Source organism: Lepidothrix coronata, unplaced genomic scaffold (genome assembly GCF_001604755.1).
Source record: "Lepidothrix coronata isolate B3197 unplaced genomic scaffold, Lepidothrix_coronata-1.0 Scaffold58, whole genome shotgun sequence".
Lineage (NCBI taxonomy): Eukaryota > Metazoa > Chordata > Aves > Passeriformes > Pipridae > Lepidothrix > Lepidothrix coronata.
The window spans coordinates 2760590-2778943 of record NW_016690238.1 but is presented as its reverse complement, the minus strand read 5'-3'; the positions used below and the strand labels follow the sequence as shown (position 1 = coordinate 2778943).

Here is an 18354-nt window from a genome sequence, read left to right as displayed (position 1 = left end):
TCATCACTTTTGACTACAGAACAGAACCAAATGGTACATTCTGCTGCCAAACAATTTAATTACTGGGGGGAAAAAAATAAAAACCCTCTGTGGAAACATACTCTTGGCCTTCTCAAACAGAAAACCTGATTTTTAACCTCTCAGAGCAGTGCTGAGCAGGAGCTGCAGCAGCTGTTGGGGAACAGTTGCACTTAAGGCTCGTTATTGCCTTTGCTAAATTTCTGAGTGAAGCCATAGGTGAAGGTGAGGTGAAAAGCCCCGTTCAGAGACTGAGGAGGTGGGGATGAAAGGCCCTGCAGGTTTCCAAAGCATCCTGAAAACTGTGTCAACCCCCTGCCCACCGAAAATGCTCCTGTTTGGCACAAAGGTCTCGCTATCACTATTTTGTAGGGGGAAATTTCAGACAGTTCCAGGTGGTTTCAGTAGAAGGTATTACAGCAGTTAGCAGCATTGATTTTGTCCCTCTTTGAAATTTAGAAAGATGGCATAAACTCAGGGAACAAAGAAACCAGGAAGAGTTTATTCGGCGTGCCGGGTCTTTCTCTCACCGAATTTCTGGGGAAAAAGACCCTTTGGGTTTAAATCTTATACATTTTATAGTTTCACAAAATCCCACCCCTTTTCAGGTAAGTTTAATATATTCATTTTTGCCTAAAAAGGGTTATTTTCTCTGAAAAGGGCCTTTCCCTTTCTTCCAATTGGCTGCAAGGTGTCCCCTGTCAAAGACGATGGATCTTCCTCTGTCCTTAGCCCAAAGAGAGGAAAGCACCTCTGTATACAAAATGGCCCCAAAAGATTTTAATTTTTAGGAACTTTTGTATTTCCCTTATCTGGCCAAAAAAGGCTCTGATACTCAAGTCCAGCTTTTGGAACTTGGATATCTTACAACTTTGTGATACGCCCATATAAAAAACTGTATTTTTATTTCTTATAGTGGGAGACAGAGTCCCCCACAGCACAAAGGGAACAGCCCACGCTGATGGCATGAGGGAGCATCCCTGGGGAGGTGACTGTGTGGCACTGGTGCTGGGGGGTGGGATGGATGCAGGCACAGAGCTCAGTGTGAGGGTCAGTCAAATAAGTGGCTTTGTGGTTGGAGGCCAAACTAAAAATAACAAGAAAGTAGCACAATGCACTCGATGAATTTTTATGAACCCCAACAGCAGCAAAGATGTTGGTTTCAAATCACAGCTGCAGCTTGGAAATAGTAACAGGAAACATTTACTTTTAGAAAGACTAAGATAAAACACTTTAAAATCTTTTTTTTTTTTTTGCATACAGATCAATTAGTATGACTAGTGCCCATGCCCTCAAAATGCTTTTTTTTTTCAGGGAATTTTCCCTTCTGGAAGAAAGCTTCCCTCTTTCCTCCTCAGCACTGTCTGAAAGGGAACCCTCACGTTTCTCCTTCTCCCCCTCCCATGCAATGATGCTTTTCTCCTGCTACTCCTCTCGCCCTGCAGACTCTTGGCTGCCCTGTTCTGCTTGCACTTCATGTTGCCTCTCAAAGCCTCTGCACATTCTCTGTCTTCTTCAGACCACCAGGAAGGAAACTTGCCAGTTCTCCAAAACACCAGCTGCAAATTGCCCATGGGGAGAGGATGGATAACTCCAGCCACCAGCTGCTGCAGAGCTCTCGGAGCAGATCCCTGTGCCCCGCTGGAGCTCGGGGAAGTTGTGAGACTTCCCCACCACCAAAGGATGTGGCTGGTGCTGCAGGGATAGCAGGGAACCAGCAACACCCAGGAGCAACATCAACTAGTTGTAGTAAGTCAGTCCTGCTGTGTTCTTGGTGGGGCAGGACACACTTCTGCACAGGCAGCCACATGTTTTCTTTCCTTTTTTTTTTTCCTACCCTCCGAAAACATCAGTGAGTATTTAAAAACACATATTTAAGAGTGCTTAAAACATCCTAAGGAGGTGAACAGAGGCAACCTCACCTGTAGGACAGGTATTATGGAGAGTGTATCATGGAAGCATCTGAGGTTTACCCTACGATCAGATATTTGCTGCTGTATTCTCACAGCTGGGTGAGCTGATCTGGGGAGCTGCCTGAAATACCTGCTGTCACAGGGTGCTGGGTGTGGTGCTGGGTGCTGCCCTTTCACAGATCTGTGAGGCTTCACCTCAAGTCCTGGTGCTAACAAACCTTTAGCTCTATTTTTTTTCAAGACTTTGGATTTTACTTCTAAATTTCACATGTCTTGCATATTCATACAACCATTTACATGAGGGCATGCAAATGGGGACTGTTCTCTGTATTGACATCCAGGTACCTAAATGTGTGCAGACACCTGCACACTTCTCAGGGTTCTTAATTTAACCAGAGTCTTGAAAAGCCTTTTTCAGTTGCAAAATGCAACTTTGAGCTACTCTTCCCATGTGCAAATGCATGGGCCTCTGCCAGCCCCAGAAGGTGCTGCAGAAACGGGGCAGATACTTTCCTTTTGCTTCTTTTTTCTTTGCAAGACCACAGCGGTAGATGATAGTTGGGCTCTAATTTCCTCCACAGCTTGTCTCTTTGTATTGTACTGCTTTCCTTTGCATTTTAATTTCTCTCTTTCCTCTTGTAGCTGATCAAATCGTATCACTGAATTTACTGCTTTTTTCCCCCCCCTCTGTTTTTTTTTTTCCTGTCCGCTCACACGCACCCACAGCACAGAGCAGCCTGACACCATTTGACATTGCCTGGCTTCCTCATTTCAATATTAACTGTTTACTAGAAGAGAAACAGGTTTGGGGTTGGGGTGCTGAGTGCATGCATGAATCTGTGTGTGAGCAACAGCTTTTCTGCCCTCTGTCCCTTCCCAGCCACAGGTCATTAAGCTGAGCTGCCTGGAACTGCCCCGTGCTCTGGCCACCAGCCTGACTTCAGGAGGGCCAGGTCTGTGGATGTGCTGCTCTCTCTGCTCGGGCTGGGGTGCAGGGACAAGGCTCAGTGCTGTGCCTGCTGCTGCTCTCAGCCCAGAACGGACTTGCTGAACCATCCTCCCCCTCGACAGAGCAATTACAATGACCCAGCTGCAGTTTAAAGATGCTTTTTGGGTAAGTGAACATTTCCTATGTGTTTCCTATATTCAGGGTATCTGTGTTTAAAGTTTTTTTAAAATACAGCTTGGTTTTATATATAGTTTGAAACTAATTTAATGCTGTTCTGTGTTCTAAATTTAGTTCAGTAAAAACCCAAATTTGTCCCCAAGCAAAAACACATTGTTGGGTAGTATAAGTGTTTGACCCTGGGCAGAAGGGATGCACTGTAAAGAATATATCCAATCCCCATAAAACAACTGACATTCCCAGTTCCTGTGCTAGGTGCAGAAACCTCTCTTGAAAAGGACATGGATTTGTTTGCCTCAGTCCTGAGGACCTGTGTGCAGTGGGTGTCCTCAGCTTTAGGAATGGCTCCCCTGAGCAGGTGAGCTCTTGGTGATTCCAGGCTGAATTCTCTGCTGTTTGGTGCAGAGCAAAGCCAGCAGCTGCCAGCAGGATGCTCCTACTCAGCTCCCTGCACAGTCCATCCTGCTGAGAGCTGCAGGAGGGCAGCACCAGGCATGCAGTGCCCAGGAGTCCTGCAGCAGCTCAGGTGGAAAGGACCAGCAGAGACACTCCACAGCTAAGCCCAAACACCCCCAGCTGACCCAAAACCAGGGAATATTAAAACAAGGGGATGTGCTCTGTACTTGTTATTGGACTTTTGGTTGAAACCCCTTTCGGTGTCTTGTTTCCAAGCTCTCTCCCTGCAGTTACAAGATAAAAAGACCCGAGTCATTTCTCTCTCAAGGGTAATCTGAGGTTCTCTTGCAACTGAAAAATGAAAGCTCAAATCTAAAATTCTAACAGTGTGAAGCTGGGTTAACAGGATGTTATGTGGTTGCCTATTGTCTGAGCATTCATTTATCCAGCATCTAGGACTGCTTTAAAGAAAGACATGAAGGCATATGAATTCTTCCTGCCATTTCAAGGCTGTTCTTTCTGCTTGTGCTTTCTTTCTCTCCACCCACCCTTCAGGGTAAAGCCTCTCTTGGTAGAAAACAGAAGGGCAGGGGCAAAACCACATTTCAGTGAGCCACTGTCCTCTGGGCACTTCCAGGAAGCCCTCCCCACCCCCGTTCCAGCACCGGACCTGAGCAGTTATAAAAAAAGATAAAAATGCAATGAGGAAATACAAAAATCAATGTTATTTCAGTGCTAACTGTGCTTGACCACACCCAGGTGAGATTCCCCTTTTTTATACATCTCCTAAGTGCACAGTCCAGTGTGTGGGGGGAGACACAGCTGTGAGCCAGTGCCACCCTGGGAGCTTCTGCTCTTGCGTCGACGAACTTGGAAAACGCGCCACGTGACTTTTAGGACTGGTACATTTGGTATATTTACTTTCCAAGGTCTTGGTCTTTAGGGAGAATAACTCCAGCCATGGGAGTAGTGTGAGGGTGATTAACACCAGCTGACAATCTGGCCAGGCTGGTTCTTCATGGCTCTTCCCTAAACTTCTCTCCTGTGCTTAGTCACGTTACCGTGACTCAAATCCTTGCTTTGCTTTGAAGTGATGGCCTTCCTCACAGGAAACCATCTTTGGCTTTAATATTTTTTTGGCTGGAAATGTCCTTATCACCCAGCTTGATGAAGAGGGCAGGACATATCCGGTTGCAGGACGGCAGCTTTAGCTACGCAATAATAAGTCCTTTAAAATGAAAACTCCCAGGATATTGCACAATGCAGCACAAGCGTGCAGGGTGCCCCCCAAATCACGAGATCAGCAATTATTTTTGCTTTCATGAGGCTCTGTTCTGCCCAGAGGAAAATGTATTTGTGTGGTTTGCTTCAGTGAGCAGTTATCTCCTCTGTTTGATCTGTACCATGAATGGAAGGGTCTTTATGACTGAAAACCAAAAAGGGTGTTTGCACCGTGGTGGGTGACTCAACACAGATCCCTGATCTCTAATTGCTGCCCAAGGACACTGCTGCTCCCTCTCCCTGTACTACACCCTGACTGGGTATCCCTGAGCAACAACCCCCTGCTCTATCATCAGTAAACTTCTGGATAAGCAGGAGTTTCTTCAGTGCCTACCTCAATGTAAAATATGTAAAGAAATCCTAAAATCGGGAGATTTTCCCCAACTAGCAGAGAAGGAACACCATTGATTCCTCTCCAATGGTCTTCAGATTTCGTAAGAACAAAGTGTCCTGTCTTTCAGGAAAATGTAAATTGTTCCTCCTAACAGGTTTAAGTTTTGTCCTCTCTTTTCCCCTGTTTAATTTAGCAGTGATAGTACCGTACTAAAACTCTCACACTCGTGTCTTTGTTTAATTTTATTTTCTTTGTAGCGTGGCCTGGGCTAAAACCTGTGTACTTTTTAATTACAATGTTTATTTCTATATCCTCGATCCTTAACGGTTTAAGGGAAAGTTGCTCAAAGCCTGCACTAAAACGTGCTTCTTAACAGAAGCCTTCTATCCTCTGATAATATTTTTTGGAAAATACTAGTGAGATGAAAATTCAGATTGGGTTGATAACCAGTGCAGGGCTAACATTAATATTCTGCTGGGCTGCTGTACAAGCATAACAGATGTTACCTGTCTTCTCCAGCATCATAAGGGACAGGAAGGGAAATTCCCATGTTAATGGGGAGTATGTCTGCAATCCCAGCTGAGATCCATGCTAACAGGGTTGTGTTAACAGGCCGAGTTCTGAGCAACAGGAATTTTTTTTGTTACAAAACCCACTATCCAATCAAATCTTTCCCCCTCAGTCAGAAATACTGGGTGTCCTTCTCAGTCTCTCTCTATATTCTTGCACTCATCATTTGCTTTTCCTCTGCAATTCCTGTCATTGGCTTTTCCTTCTCTTTTGTTTTCCCTCCAACATGCTGCTCAACACTCCAGTTGCAACCTATGAAATGCAGCTATTTCTGGCCAAGAGGTAGGAAATTATTGCACCATTTCCAGGCTTTGTACCCTCCTGGGAAGGGGGAACGAGGAACACTTTCAAAGGAGCCGGTTGGTTTTTGGGGCAGGCTCCAAAGGGCCCAGAGCTGAGTGGGAGCAAATCTATTCCCTTGGACAGCTTTGAATCCAACTCAAGCGGCCAAGTAAATTCTGAAAATATGCTGTGGGCTCCTGAGGTCCTTTGGATTTCACAGTAGGTGCTTGGAGTGTGAAAGGCTTGTTCCTTCTCAGCTGTGGGATGAGCTCAGGGCTTTGGATTCTCACAGCTCAGATTTAAAAGCGTGAGTGAGACATGGGCCAGCAAAGACAAATTTTAACGTGTGAGCTGGCACGATTCACCTCCCTGCCCTGCTGCAGGCTGGTCTGTACCACATCCCTGCCTGTGCAGCCCCCATGGTTCTGGTCAGACACTGCAGCAGAGGGAGACATGGAGGTGCTTCAGGAAGAGTCTGTTACAAAGATGCCTAATCTCTCTTGCTTTGGCTTCAGGCTATGTTCTGCCTCAGGTTCAGTGCAAAGCTGACTTTGTAGGTGAGCCTCTCAACTCTTACTGTAGCTTTTCCACACAATGGTCTATTACATAGGCCAAAAAGATGTAATTAGCTTCACAAATAATTGAACTTCTAATGAGACTCTTAACTGTGGAACAAGAGTGCTGAGATAAGGATAAAAGTCACAGTAAAACCACCTTCTAGACTCACTAGGCCATGTACTGACGAAACCCAGCACCACCTGTTTTATTCAAAATAGGAAGGTTTTTTCCTACTGGGAGCTGCCCTGCTCTCCTGGGGAGGTTCAGCTTTGCAGGACCCGCTGTTTTGCAGCAGGTCTGGGAGGGGGAAGTGAGACTGGGCAGGTTTTGGGGAGGGGTCCTGCCAGCCCTGGACCGAGGCACTGAGCTTGGGCAGGCAGGGAGGAGGCTGGCAAACCTTCCCCCCTGGCATCCCAGCTTTGCAAGGGGTTCCCACCGAGTTCTGTTTGTATTAGAATGCACCAGTGGCATCTGCACCTACTGACACAAGGCAAATGCACATAAATAATCCCCCAGCCCGTGGGTGGGCCAGGCTCTGCTGCCAAGCATGGTCCTGCATCGCCCTGAGCTCCAGAAGTGGGGCAGATGTTTGGCCACAGCCCTGCTCACACCCAGGCCAGGGCATCACTGAGGGGCGTGTGTGGAAATGGGGAATAAAGGGGGAACCAGCTTGGAAAAGTTGAACCAGTTGCCCAGCTGATGTCTGTGTGTGTTGTGAGGTCACTTCAGCGCCACAGAAGAGGCTGCTCTATTTTAGCATGTAGTTCCTTCCTCCATCCCCCCACCTGCTCTGGGAAGGACATTTGGCTCACTGGGACAATGAGAAGCACCCATGAGGTGGGGGCAACCACGACAGTCATTGAAACCAGAGGAAATCACAAGTAGAAAGCCTGGTTTGTCATTGTGGCCATGGAAATGCTTCACAAGTCAGTGCTGAGCAGAGCACAAGAGCTAAAATTAAGCTCAAATGAACTAACACTAGATGAATGGGTTTACAGCAAGTTCATGTTAGGTCAGTGACTGAAATAATCAGACAGTTAAAAGCATTTTATTACAGTTTTCTGACCATGCTGCAGATGAGGAGGTTTGACTATTTAAATCGGTCGATTAACGAAGTAAGTCACTGTGACAAATTTGTTAATATTTTTACGCAGTTGTATCTGGTTCGTTTGGACCCATCCTGCTCTGCAGAAGTTGTTTGGTTTTGCTTGGGCTCAGAGAAATGGAGGATTCTTATTTATGCCAACTTTAACTGTGCCATGAGTATGTATTTGAAGTATGGAGTAGATGAGTCACCGACTCTCTTTTCACCGCACGTACACAGACACATCTAAGGAGCAGAACAGCACCTAAACGAGCACTTGTCATACACAGCTTGAAATGGAGCCTCAAACACAGATCAAAGAGGGTGTCCTCTGGCTTGCTAAAGCAGCCTGTTGAGGTGCATTTTCTGGTGGCAGAGTCACAGAATGGCCGAGGTTGGAAGGGGAGATCTCCAGCCAGCGCAGGGCCGGTCACAGCACCTTGTGCAGCACCAAGCTTTGAGTGTCCCCACAGACGGAGACTCCACAACCTCTCTGGGCAAACTGTTCATCCTTACAGCAAAAAAACCTTCTTATGCTTAAACAGGACTTTTAGAATTTCAACAGGTGCCCACTGCCTCTTGCCCTGTCCCTGGTTTCCCCCCCGAGAAGCCCTGGCTCCATCTCCCCTCCTCCCCCCGCAGGTATTTATACACACTGAGCCACCTCTTCTGCAGGCTGAGCAGTCCCAGCTCTCTCAGCCTCTCCTCCCATGACAGATTCCCCAGGGTGAATCTCAGAGTCTCCCTGTGAATCTCATTTCCACACACATTTTCCTGGCAGGACTGGGTGATTCCCAGCCCGCCCCTTTCCCCCCACAGGGCTCACACTCCTGCTTCTCTTCCTTCAGAATTTACACTCACTGCCTGGGGACCTCGTGCTGCTTTGCAGGCACAGGGCAAGACCTGGAGCTTCAATCCAGTTACACTCATTGCATGCTTGTATGAAAGGCAAGCCAGGCTGCTTACTTGTATTTCAGCTCCTTTTAGCTCAAAAAACCCTTCTTCTGATTTCATTTTCACGCCATAATGTGGCAAGGCAGATTCTGGCTGGCAGATGGCACAGAAAACACAAGTTTCATCTCCAGTTTAATCTAGGTATTGTAATAAAACTTTTCTCAGCAGCCACACTGCAATAATGTACAAAGTTCACTGTGCTGTTCAGTAAAAGTTTGGGGATTTGAGGCTGGGATGAGGGGAGGGCTCTGCACAGGGATCACTCAGGGTGTCAAGGTGAAGAAACAAAATCACGTTGAAAACGTGCATCTAGATCCCAACAGCTTTTCAGTTCTCCAAAGAACTGCTCCCTTACTATAAATGGAGTTTAGTACTTCTTTAAAGTGGTGGAAAAATGTCACTGAATGAGGCTGAGGAATTGAAAAGTTCCATAGTTCTTGTTGCAACTTTATCTTTGCTTGAAATGAAAAGTAACAGTCTTGAGAATAAAGTGAAAACATATCAGCTCAGTCTAGCTTAGAGATACCAGCTCCTGTTGTAAATAAATAAATAAAGACAAGCTTTTTTTTTTCTTTAAAGGAAAAGCTTTTCAAATCAAAAAGCTATTTGGTGCTGCTCTCAATTTCTCCAGGCCTAATCTATTCCTAAAATGAAAGAAAAATAAAAAATAAAGGGTGGAGAACAAAGAAAAGAGGAAAAGAGATGGTCAGCAGCCCTGAGGTCTGAGTCTCATCACTTTCAGTGCTGTAATTACTGCAGGGTTATTAATGAGTCAGGACAGACAAACAGCCCTGGGGCTGCTGCTCAGCAGGATGGGAATCCCCAGGAGCATCAGGAGAAGGAAAGGGGGCACCTGCCATTGCAAGACCCTGGCTGCACACTTGGTTAGGACTTGTGGTTTTGACAAAACCTTTTTTATGGGAAAACACAAAACCCCCCCAGTTTTCCTGGAGAGCTGTTTTGGAAGATAAAGCTGGGTGAGGATGAAAAAGTTCACGTCTGGTGAAGGCTTTGTCTGGAGATGGAGGATTAAGTGCAGTTTCTAACCAAAGAGGAGGGGACCAGACTCATAAAAACCTTCTGTGGTTCTGGGAGCTCTGCAGGGAAGACACTGCCAGGAACAGGAACTGGAGCTTTCACTGCCCACAGCCCATTACCTGTACCTGGAGTCCAGGCATGTCTTCCCTCATGCCACTAGATTAATCCACAAGTTTAACAGCTGGAGAGAGATTAAAATGACATTCCTCTTCCCTGCACAGGCAGTGGATGGGGGATGTGTGCCAGCTGAGGCAGGGGGATGCCTCAATCAGATCTGCTCGAGCCAGAGGAAATTTCTTCCTTCTATCAATGTGAATGTGGATTTTTGTTGTTTTCTGTTGCTGCTGTTCTCAAGAGAAGAAATGTGGACCTTTAAAATCTTATATAATAATTTGCAGGGCAAGAAAACTGTGTCTCACTCTGCTCTAGAAGTGATAACAGTTCCTTTCATACGAGAAGCTCATGAATTTTGCCAGTTAATGGACGAGGCAGCTGTGAGTGATTGGACACCTTGTGTGTGACAGTCGGGCTGATGCAACAGTTTTAACAGCCCAAAGGGTTCAGCAGTAGCTATGCTGGTGTGTGTACACACTTAGGTAGAGCCTGCCCATTTCCCAGACCTCTAGAGTTTGCAGCAGAAAGGGGGTGCATCCAGCTCATTGATTCAGCAATTCTTCAACATACCAGCATTAATCCATTTTTAGTTATTTCTGTATAAGGCAGGACAGACATTTATGCAGGTGGGAGCAAACACAGAGAAGTGCCTGCCTGAGTGTAGTGTGATACTGGCACGGTTCTCCCACCTGGACAAACTGCTTGACTTTACTGACATGAAACCCTCCTGTTTTAAGAGTTTCTAAAAACCTAAAGCTGTTTTTGTTCTGTTGGATTGCACAATTCCCCGGGTCTTTGTCATACACCACACACCATGGAGTGTAAGAATATGTTGCATCCTATTGAGTAATGGGATATGTTGAAAGTGATGACTGAGGTGGTGAAGATCTCACGTAAAATGGAAGTGGTAATGCAGATACTGGAATAATCCTCACTAAGAAGTGAAGTAAACCTCTAATTCATTCCCCTTGTGCAGCAAGACTCTGGGAATGTTTCCTCAAGTTTTACCCTTCTCCATGTGCCAGGAAAGACCACTAACAAAATGTCTGGCTCACAGGGGAAGCAGGGACCGTGGGTGCAGCAGTGTGCTGTATTTAGTGCCTTCCTCAGGACTAACAGGAAACAAGTCTAAGCTTTTTAAGACAAGGAGGAGAAAGATATATAGGTTTTTTTATAAATTAATGTACCAACTATTAAGCAGGTCTATTGCCTGTGGCTCTACAAGACCTGGTGAACAGTTGCCTCTGTCCCTGGGCAGGTCAGGGTTGTTGCAGGTTGCCTCACTCACACTGGTCTGGGACTGAGCCCATGGTGCTTGCAGGAGAGGAGCTCTCTTGTAACAGAGAAGGGACCTGGAAGTGGATGAACGAAAGAGGAATAGAAATAAAAGTAATCTCTGACCATTATTTTGTATAGAACAGAAGTATCCTCTACTTGTAAGATTCTATTTCTCCTTGTTTTACTTCCAGTTTCTCTTGTGTTGCTAATGTTATTCAATAGGAGACTGAAGCAACGTCTGATTTCACCACTGACACATTTATCTGTCATGTTCTGGAAGGACCATGGCTAAACAGTGCTGTGCCTTGGGAAAGACACGTGGAAGTGCTCGCTTCTGGCCTCTCTGTTGGCCCCCAAGAAGAAGCCACCTTACTTTATGGGTCAGGCTGTTGTCTGAAGTCATCACATGGAGAAAATATAAAGGGATGCTGCCTCCTCAAACCTGTGTCATAAAGCCACCTCAGGCTCTCATTTAAAACTGGTGAGGGGTTCTGCTTCCCCCTGTCCCATTTCCCACTATCCCCATCACTAAGGTGTTCCAGAAGTTTGTTCTATCTGGATTTCCTGAATGGATTCCTAGCTTTTTGTCACCCTTCTTGTTGTGATGCCTCTCTGTCTGCTGGCTCCTTTCTCCTCCTGGCACAGGAGCACCAGGGCTGTGAACTGCTGTGCAGCAGGAGCATGCCATGGCCTGAAGGTGGTCAGAGATCCCTCCCTGCAAGAGCTTCAGGTCAAGGCTGAAGTCAGCAAAAACTCCTGGAAAGGGGGGAAAAAACGATGATCTCAACCTGGTAAAATGTGCAATTCAAGAGAAAGTGCCCTGTTCTCTCTGGCTGCTTTACCATACTTGGAATGAAACAATAAATGGCAGCATCTCAAAATTAAAAGAGATGCTCTTCTCCTACTCAGTACAAAGAAGGTGTTCTTGCTAAACAGGACAGCACAAGGTTTCCATTTCCTGACTTTGCTTGTGCCTTTTGTGAAGGTTCCTAAACTGAGCCATTATGAGAGACAGGCAGCTGAATGGAGGAGATTCTCTGGCATGTCTGCAAAGCTCTATTTCTGCCTTCCAAAAGGCAAAGCTCCCTCTATGAAATGTCTGAAAGAAGCTGAGAGTTCAGAGGTCACTATTACGTTCTGCAGTGCTCTGGCTAAAGCTTGAAGGACTGATTCTGTGGTTAATCACACTGTGAGATGTAAAAACACTGCTGTGCAAAGAAAAACAGAACACTTGTACTCTTAACAAAGAGATCAAAAATTAAGCTACGGTTTTTCTTCCCTAGGAAACACTGTGCATTCTCAGAATATTATTTAATCAAATTATTAAGAAGGGATGCTAAAATGGAGCTAATAAGCACAAGCAGAGTGCTTATTAGACTGGAACTGAGACTTTCCAAGCCTGTTCCCTGTGTGTCATTAGTCTGCCAGGCAGCAGACTTCACCTGCAGAAGTGAAGGAGGCTGTTGTGCAGCCATCACTTTGTAGCTGTGCAAATCATGGGGTGAGTAAAACGTGAAGAGAGCCCAACAACATGCTGTGACTATAAGAATGCCTAATACATAACACATGAGCAGTCCAGGATGCCAGGGGGGAGGACAAGGGCTCAGGGAGCTGAGAAGCAAATTCCTCTGTCAGCAGAACTCTAAAACAACCATTTCCTTCTCAGAAAAAAATTAGCAATGTCAAGAGCAAAAGACCACTGGGAAGCTACTTGTTTGCTCAGTGTTACCAGTTTTGCAATGCTGTTGTGTAGTTTGTGAAATCTCAATTTCAGTTTTATTTCTGGGTACCCCAGCTGCTGCAGGTTTGAAGTCTGATGAGGATCTTTGCTTTCATTTGAAGTTGAAGCCTGTCTTGCTACAGGGGCAGTGGGAGATGGCAATCAAACAGCTCAGCAATTGGAATGGTACAGAGGCAATGATTTTTCCCTTTGATTTTTGAAGGTCCCATTCAAGGTTCACCTCTGTGCTATGTCTGGCAATAAACACCACTTGCACCCCTTGAAAAGTACTGCATCTCAGGTTTAGGTAACAGGGTGCAGTAAAACTGCAAACTAAGCCTCATGTGGAAAATGCCCAAGTCAACTCCTGAAATTATCACAGAAAGTCCCACCTACATCCTGAGCAAACATTTTTGTTTCTGACGCAGAGTGAATTTACAAGAAGTGACAGAAATGTTATAGAACCAGCTCCAAACCACCTACTCGCCCTTGCTTTTTCTGCTTATATGGGGGAAAAAAATCATATACTTTTAAAAAAAGTATTGTGTTTTTAAGCTTGTATAAATTCTGTAGTCAGTTCAATCTTGGAGAGCACAAGCTGCCACCACATTCCCACCCACTCCAACCAGTTTCAAGCAGCAGGAGAAAGGAGCTCTTGCACAGTACAGCAGCACACAGCATGGTCAAAGGCTTTCAAGCTCCTTAACCAGTTCATTGTCACATGAGCATTTCTAGCAAAGGACTCGTGTCACACCCAGCACTGCTCAGGGGAGGATGTTTCAGCTGAGGTTCTGTTCTGGACAGGATGACCTTCCCCCAGGTGTGGGCTCAGCTCTTTATTTGGTTGCTCAGCTGCCTTGTCGGGTGCTGACACGTTTCCAGGACAAGGCAGTGGAGGGCCAGGCTGAGAACCCGGGGTTTGGTTTTGCAGAAAGGCTCTGTCCCGTCCCAGGGGTGCAGAGCAGAGCTGGGATGGCCCCTCGTGGAACAGGAAGCACTAAACACCAAATCACTTCTTATTGCACCAGGCACACCCCCCTCTGAACCACAGCAGAGCTGGAGATGGGATTTAAACAGTCACTTGGACATCAGAGACATAAAATAGCAGTTCTTACTGCTATCCCTTTTTATTTCACTGTTTATTTCAGGACAGCTTGAACGGCACAGAAAGAGAGCAGTAAAATTCCTGAGACACTTCATCTCATGAATATATTTGTTGAAATACTGGGAGATTTTAAAGTATACCAAGGGGAAAAACACAAAACAGAAAATGTAAAGCCAGTGATTCAATTACAGCGAAAGGCCACGGCATGGTAGGAAATATCCTAGCATGTACTTTGAGATTATAAATCATGTTTGACTGTTGGATATTAGATCTGTTTGCTGCTCACCTACAGTACATACTAAGCCCTTGGCAGAGCACTTGACAAGGAGAGTGGCAGATCAAGAGAACAAGACCTAGAAACACTCTTTCTAAGCAGGGCCACTCCACAGTGGTATGATGCAATGATATAATTAATTGGTACCACTCACTCAGAACAACTTACTTTTAGTCCAGGACTGAGGTATCATGTGTGATACCACTGTGCATTGAAAGGATTTCTTACAGACAGTTGGAAAATATATTGGCAGAATGATGCTTGTTCAAAACTCACTGCTCCCTGTTCTCTCTAAACTTCCTCCTCTCATTGGTAGTTGTTTCCTTTTTGGCTCTGGAAAAGTGAAGCTTAATTTTTTACCTTACTAAAACTGTTATGAGCCTGCCTAAACTAAACAAGATATGATGCAAAAAAAGTTTGATTTAGAGAAAAATTCCAAAGATACCCATAACAGATTTAGTTTCGATTATTTTTCTCTTTTGAAAATTTGTATGGACCCTTTATTTGAATGAGTTAGCAACATTTAGCATTTTTAGTCCAAAACCACTTGAGGACAATTCTGATCTAAGCCTTGGAAAAATATTAAGAGCAAAGACAAGGAATGAATTTTTACAGCTAAATACTTTCATATTTAAGAGAAAGTGTGGGGTTTTTTAAATATTTTTTTTAGTATGAGCAGATAGGACATTTAAAATAATTCCTAGATGAAGGCTCATTAGTCTAAAATAACCCCTGGTAGCTGTGCTATGACTGTCAGTGCTCGTGGCAGTAGCACTGCAGCCCGGCCCATCTGAGAGGTGCAAACCAGGGAACTGTGGATTTTGATGCTGTTTTTACCACCACAGTAGCTCAGCACTGTCCTACCACGTACCGAGCAATGCACCCAGAGTAGTTATTTCTTTTCCAGCCTTTCTCCCCCATCAGGGTGGGGGCACTGCCTCTCCCCAGGTACCACCCGGACCCAGTTCCTGGCAGGTTTTGCAGTGGAGGTGCTGGGCCGAGGCCTTTCCTGCTGCCAGCCAGAGCTGCAGCTCCCAGAGCTCTGCAGAGAGCCAAGGTGCAGCTGGGGGCACTCCCCAGACAGCTCACACGGCTGCAGAGCTGCCAGGACTGCTGAGATCCTGACAGGCCGGCTTGTCCTGCAGGAGCAGGCAGAGGTTTGAGCTGTGGTATGTAGACTACCTCCAAATAAAGTCCTGGATGGGCAAGCCAGGTGCCAGGATGGTTAGAGATGCTCCAAGAAATCCAGCCACAACAGAAAAGCCACAGTTCCTACAGCACAGCCACAAGGACTCGAGCAGTTCATGTCCCTTTCTGACCATTCCCAGCTGGACGTGCAAGTGCTTTGCACACAGGCTTGGGTAGTTTTGCTGCAGTTCAGTCCATTGTAAAAGCCACGTACTAAAACTGTGCTTCAGTGACCAAGCCAGCATTTCAATCTCTCTTCCTTAGTATTATTGCAACAGTAACCTTGCCACTTCCGAATGCAGACACTGGCTCTTCCAAAAGCCTTTCAGTCCCCTCTGGGCACCCAGCAGCACAAGGCTCAGAGGAATATGCTCTGGAGTGAGGCTGGTTCTTAGTGAAACTGTGTCACCCCAGCGATGTCAGTGCTGAACTTTCTACCCTCTGGGCAGGGAACTGACCCCATCAGCCTTCCCTTGCACATTCCTCACCAAATCACAATCCTTGGAGCCTCTCCCTGATGGCTGCAGGATCCAGCTCAGAGCCAGCCATGAGGAGTCTCTCCCTCAATTAAATCCCGTATTTACCTGTGTCATTACCTATGCAGAAACTCCTACCAGGCAGTCCCAAGGCACAGATCTCTTAGAAGAGTGCTAATGGGAGGGAGCAGCATCGTTAGGCCTCTAAGGGAAAAGGAAGTGAAAAGAAGGAAGCTATCCCAGTGTGCTTACTGTCAACACCTCTGCTTGCAGTCTCCCATACCTCCCGTCAAGTATTCCAGGAAAAGCTGTTCTGGTTAAACCAGAGCATGGAAGTTGTGTTTTTCAGTCACATACCCTCTTTGATATTCCTTTTGTCTCTGGAGGAGCAGTGCTGCTCATTGCACTGAGGGCAGCAACGTCTGGGCAGGAGAGAGGAGATGCTGAGGTACAGAGACACATGTACAGCACTAATGGATGAACCTCAGGACAACACAACTGTCTGCAACACTGAAATCCCTGTGTCAAGCACTGTCTTACCAGTGATTATAGGTCTGTTGGACAACAAGGAATAACTAATCTCTTTAATTAAAGTAACAAAGATTAAATCCTCTTTCACGGCCACACACGCTTTGACTGAGTGGAATCCCTTTCTTGGCAATGAGAGAAATTCTTGGTGGTGAGTCAAATCACCCTCTTCCAAGCAACCACCTAGATTTTGGTATAAGCAAATGATGTTTTACGCATTTAATGACTACATTTACTATCTAATTATAGCACTTTTCTGATTTCTAAAAAAAATAAAATAGTTCTTTGACTATTCATTAGTTGTTACAATTATCAGAAAGTCCCAGCTGAGAGGTACCAAGCACTGTCTGTGTAGTGCAGCTTAACAGCCTCTGCAAAACAATTCAGTGTGGGTGCTAATTATAACACAAAATGGTAAATGGAAAATAGAATAGAGGCGAGACAGCTTAGCAAGACTAGATGGTTGTTTAATGAGATACAATCTCGCTGTCTGATTGTCTTGACAAAGAAAGTGTGGGTCTGTTATGGTGCTACACAGGAAATCCTCAAGAAAGTAGAGAAGAAAAACAAAAGAGGACTGAACAGAGCAGGAGAAGGAGAACCATAAAGTGCAAAGACACTGATCTGGGGGAGATGCTGAAGGCTTGTGCCAAAATGGAAATGCTGGAGCTGGAGGAAAGAATCTCCAGAGCTGGTCTCAGGACCATTGTTATTCAATATAATCATTGAATACTGGCTAAGGCAGGAAGAACAGGCTGGAAATAGCTGTAGTTGAAACAAACAGGTAGAATGAAGTACTGTACAAGAGGTATCTGATAACCTTCAGGCCTGGGGTAACAGAAAGCAGATAAAAATCAAAGTTTCAAAGTGCCGAGTGAGAGTAAGAGATCAGTAGCAAAAAAAGTCCAATACACTCTGGGACCTTGTTAAATAAAACAGCAGGAGAGGAGAGAATTGCAGGCATATCCATAGATCATAGCTCAGTTAGGTGTCACTGCTATGATTTGATAGTGGAAGAAGGCAAATGCAATCCTCTGATGTACCAGAAGTGTTTCTCAGAGAGCAGACATTAATGCCATGGTACAAAGCATCAGTTAGTCTTTACTGGAGGGGTAAAGCATCGTCCTTGTTCAACAGGGATTTATTCAGCCTTGAATAGGGGCTATAATGACACATGGGAATCAATGAAAGGAAAAAATAGTATGTCAGGAAAGGGCAAAGGAGGTTTGTTTCAATGCAAGAAGAGTTTGAGAGGGGATGCAGTTGTACAACATGTGAAAGAAGAAATAGAGCTGTTGAAATGTCTCAGGAACAGTGTGGCAGCACGAGCAGGGAAGTGATTCTGCCCCTGGACTCAGCGCTGGTGAGGCCACCCCTGGAGTGCTGTGTCCAGTTCTGGGCCCTCAGCTCAGGAAGGACATGGAGGGGCTGGAGCAGGTGCAGAGAAGAGCAACGAGGCTGGGGAAGGGACTGGAGCACAAGTGCTGTGAGGAGAGGCTGAGGGAGCTGGGGTTATTCAGCCTGGAGAAGAGGAGGCTCAGGGGAGACCTCCTCACTCTCTACAACTCCCTGACAGGAGGGGGGAGCCAGGTGGGGGTTGGTCTCTTCTCCCAGGAAGCAGCAGCAGGACAAGAGGGCACAGCCTTGAGCTGTGCCAGGAGAGGTTTAGGTTGAACATCAGGAAGAAATTCTTTACAGAGAGAGTGCTCAGACACTGGAATGGGCTGCCCAGGGAGAGGGTGGAGTCACCGTCCTGAGCCTGGATGTGGCATCAGTGCCATGGTCCAGTTGACAAGGTGGTGTTGGATCAAAGATTGGACTTGATGATCTCAGAGGTCTTTTCCAACCTAGTAGATTCTGTGATTCTGTGAAATGTTTGTGTAAGTAAACTTAGACCTAAATGATTTGTGACTCCGTTGTGGTTGGAAATTCAGAAGCAATGTTGCAGGACGACCGACCATAGCAGCTCACACTTATCTAAACCTGGGCTGTCGGCATTTCCTCTCCCCCCCTCTGCAGCCTGTGACATGCCAGTGGCATGTGCTGTTCAGACCACAGCCAGATCTGCTGCCTGGGAGTCCTGGTTTAGATTTTGGATCCTTTGGTTTCTGAAACAG

The 18354-nt window shown here is 45.8% G+C and overlaps 1 protein-coding gene across 2 annotated transcripts in view; it reads left to right on the top strand.

Annotated features, from left to right (window-relative positions):
* The first annotated feature begins 1288 nt into the window (after nucleotides 1–1288).
* PSTPIP1 (proline-serine-threonine phosphatase interacting protein 1) overlaps nucleotides 1289–18354 on the top strand; it is a 51745-nt gene continuing 34679 nt past the window's right edge. For both annotated transcript variants that reach the window (XM_017816925.1, XM_017816924.1), the window contains exons 1-2: nucleotides 1289–1767; nucleotides 2812–3045. In XM_017816925.1, the coding sequence (XP_017672414.1) occupies nucleotides 3013–3045 (33 nt within the window). In that variant the 5' untranslated portion in view covers nucleotides 1289–1767; nucleotides 2812–3012. The remainder of the gene's footprint in view (nucleotides 1768–2811; nucleotides 3046–18354) is intronic.